The sequence below is a fragment of the Chaetodon trifascialis genome, chromosome 6, assembly GCF_039877785.1.
Source record: "Chaetodon trifascialis isolate fChaTrf1 chromosome 6, fChaTrf1.hap1, whole genome shotgun sequence".
Classification (NCBI taxonomy): Eukaryota; Metazoa; Chordata; class Actinopteri; order Chaetodontiformes; family Chaetodontidae; genus Chaetodon; species Chaetodon trifascialis.
Genome location: NC_092061.1, coordinates 10,353,861 through 10,357,691, shown reverse-complemented (window position 1 = coordinate 10,357,691; position 3,831 = coordinate 10,353,861). Strand labels below are relative to the sequence as shown.

At 45.2% G+C, this 3,831-nt stretch overlaps 1 protein-coding gene across 1 annotated transcript; it reads right to left on the bottom strand.

The window, feature by feature from the left end:
* Nucleotides 1-268: 268 nt before the first annotated feature.
* On the bottom strand, nucleotides 269-2,042 carry gdnfb (glial cell derived neurotrophic factor b). The gene is made up of 2 exons (XM_070965145.1): nucleotides 1,808-2,042; nucleotides 269-843 (listed from the first exon to the last, which is right to left on the bottom strand). The coding sequence occupies exons 1-2, from the start codon at nucleotides 2,040-2,042 to the stop codon at nucleotides 269-271; spliced, it is 810 nt and encodes a 269-aa protein (XP_070821246.1).
* Nucleotides 2,043-3,831: the final 1,789 nt, after the last annotated feature.

Genomic DNA, 3,831 nt, shown 5'->3' with positions numbered 1-3,831 from the left:
TCACACTGAACACATTAGCGATCTCAGGTGTTAAGGAAATTGTGGATATTGTGATTGAGCTAAGGAAGAGGATTGTTGGGAATCATGTAAAAATGTAGTGATGCCACCTCCTCTCCTTATTTACTGATGGACTAAGGTCATGCACAGCCACACAATGCCAGAAAGTTTCCTCACAGTGAGAAAAATCTGAAGATGAAACACTCAACGTCATATTTTTAAGTGGGCGTGAATGTAATATTCCACAAACCCTGACAGCAGCTCACACTCCCTACACACAACCACATTTCCTCGCAGAGTGCTTCCTCACGGTGTGGTAGACAAGGTTGTCGTCCAGAAACGAGAGGTCATCGTCAAACGCTGTTGGCCGACAGCAAGCCTGCGGAGGTGTGTCTTTGGAAGGGAGCCTCCTGTTGTGAGCGAGGTTGTAAAGGATTTTGTCGTAGTTGGTCTCGGACTTCCTGCAGGGTCCGGAGCAGTACTTGAATATCATTTCCTCGCTGGAGCGGTAGCCCAGGCCAAGGTCCGACACATTGAGGTGGATCTGTTTGAGCACGCAGCCCTGTCCTCGTCCATTACCTCCTCCTCCCCTAACCTTCCTCCCTGTCTTCCCTCCTCTAGCTCCTCCTCTTCCTCCTTTACCACTCTGCTGGCTTGCCCCCTTCTTCCTCTCTGGCCTTTGTCGAGTCCTGCTGCTCAAGTTTGCTTTGGATGGGGAGGAGGTGGTGGAGGAGGAGGTAGATGAGGACACAGTGGACGAGGAGGAGCGCCGTATTCTACTGATGGTCACTTTGATGAAGTCCACCATGTCTTCAAACTCTTTTAGGGGGGGCTCCTCCATGGTGTCTGAAACACATTAAGAGAAATGGCACTCTTACAGGGAGGCATCATTCTGGGCAGCACATATTGTTTCACTTGAACTCATCACTCCAGCTATTGGACAGATGCAGCGTTGTGTCATCAGAGCCACACATGCAGACGCAGAAACGGTACACATTGTTTTGTTTCTGCAGAGAATTCCATCTGAACTGATTCATCCCAGTTACAAATGGATCCCGGTCTTATTTATGTACCACGCAGTTGTATGTCTGAGTGGACTGGTTGCATTAAAGACACGGCAGCAACTATTTGTATGTGGCCTCCTGCCATATACCACTAGGGCTAAATGAATTAATCCATTAGTGGATTAATTAATGATTTGTTATAGCTTCTTAGCTGTGAGGCCTTCCTGCTTTTTTCGTCCTTTGTGACAGTAAACTAGCAATGTGAACACGTCATCTTGGCCTTAACGAAAATTTGGTATTTTTACGTTTCCAATACATTTCACTAACTAAATAATGAGGTAAATTATCATCATATTAGTCAAAATTTAAAATAATTGTTCGCCGCCAATGTACATACCATAATTTAATTCAGTCAAAGACTAATAAGCACGTTTCATGTGGGTGTTGAACACTGTGGGAAAGGTATGAAGAAAGTAAAAACACCACAAGCCACCAGCTCTGAATGAGGCAGGCCTCATCAATGCAAATGTTTTAATAACCTAATCATGCACTCTAAAATATATCCATATGAACAAATTGTTTAGTATTAAATGTCTTTTTTCTGGAGTGAAAATATTCCAATAGAGTGGCCAGTTCCACGTGTTTTCAATTTGAAGTTTTTTTCTTTCCACTGGACGCATTACAATGCCATTATTTGTTTAAGAAATAAAAAGAATTCATGAGTCAGCAAGCCAGCTGAGTGCAAATGACTACTTCGGATGTTTTATTGGCACTTTCACGCTCTACACTGAACCTCAGGCTCTTACATTTTTCCGCTCCAGCGAGCGCCTCTTCCCACTCCGCTGTGTCCGCCTCGGCGCGGTAGATGCCCGGGGAAGTGACGGACAGGCGGATCTGAACCGGCGGGAGCTCCAGGGGACTCTCGGCGGCGCGCCCTCGTCTCTTGGTGGACGTGGACTCCCGTGGGCTCCGGAGCAGCGGGCTGGCGTGCACGGCGCTCAGCAGTATCAAACAAGTGGTCAGGCTATCCCATAACTTCATGGTCCACTTCAGACCGACAGAAGGACATGGCGCGATGCAAAATCAACAGGTATCATCTGGCGAACGCGATTAAGAGCATACTGAGGACGTTTAATAGTTGGAGAGGAAGAGGTGCGGCGCGCTCATCAGCTCGGTTTCCTGTCGCTGAAAATGCTGCGGATCAACGTGTTAATGCCTGCGGACTGTGAGCTGCACGCTATCACTCACATGCCAGCTGGCAGCAGCGCAGCGCAACATCCAAGGAGACACGAAACCAAACGCAGACGCGCAAAATGCAAAGCCAAGACTCCACTCTGAAGTTGCTTAGACACCAACGGATCCAACGACGCTTGGAAGACAAAATTTAGTCCCAGTTTTCGTCCTTCACCCTGGATCACACTGCAGTGACTCCTGCTCATCCCCACTCACCATCAATCTTGACTGAGCCGTGAGGAGAGGGAGAGGTCTGCTGGTGACGTCTGATGGACCATCCTCTGTTTCTTCCTGTCTCCACCCATGCAGACTACACACAGGGATGGAGGACAACTTCGCGACTGAACTCGAGGTCCAGAGTCGGTGCGGGTGGAGGAGTTCTGTTATGAAAGAGGCTCAGTCTGTGTACTCAGATGGCGAGAGGGAGGGAGAAGTTTCACACTTTCCGCTAACAATCCTCCAGACTCCTCACCCTGTTTTTTCATGTTTGGTTGATACTGGATGGGAAACGTGTTTCTAATCAGCCAGTCAAAACAGACCCAATAGATTGTGTTGCTGCTTTGGACCACAGTGTGCTTGAAATCAAGCAGTTGTGCAGTTAATGAGCAGATGCCTTTTAACATCAAGGGGATCAGAGCTGATATCCATTACAGAAACTGGATGATGAACTTGAGAAGTTCTGCCAGAAGAAAATTATTTTGAGTTTTGCAAAAGGTATAAAGCATCATGTCAAGATGGTCTGATTGTTGCAGAGTAATTGCATGTTTGAGATGTGGCAAAACATCTGTTACTGTATTAAAGGCTCCAATCTTGCTGAGACACACAACAAACTATGTGGACCAACGGCTGCATGTGTGTCGGCTGTAAAGCAGCCATAGCGAATGTCAATAAGAAGCTGAGAACTGAACTGTGAATTAAGGTGCAGATTCTCTTCTTGCTTCACCTCAACTGTCGATGATGCTGTAAAGTAAATTCCATCTTCTTACATAATCATATGTTCTTATTTATTTCTGTCCTGCTGGTAATTTTTATTATAGGGGATTACAAGACAGAGATGTGGGAGAAATTATGTTTAGTGATTGAAACCAGCACAAAGATGAGTGAAAGTGATCTAAGGAGTTTATGTGCCTGCGTGTCAAGTGCTTTCCTTCCAAAAGTGGTTATTAAAAGTTGTTTATTTCACTTTTGTGTGCACCACAGTAAAACAAACTGACGCGCTGAAATGTTTTAAGAGACTTTGTCCAGGGTAAGCTGAACAAATAGTATACATGTATGCCAACGTATACCACATGATTCAGAGTCCAGATGGAACAAAGTCCAGTTCAGTTATATGGAGATGACCAAAGCAGAGACTGCCGTCACTGCAGTTGTTTATGCATCTGAGTGGTTCAGTGAGCAAATTCACTTCCTCAGATTTAGTCTTCTATAAATCAAGAAGTGCTGTAAAAGGACAGTTCAAGTTTGTTTGTTTTTCTTTGTTTGTTTTGTTTTGTCCATCAAAGACACACACTGAATCTCTCTGCTTTGTGCTGTTCATTATTTTTAACAAGAAGAAGACCCATTTGTTCTTAAGAAGCAGCCATATCCTTCATTTTCT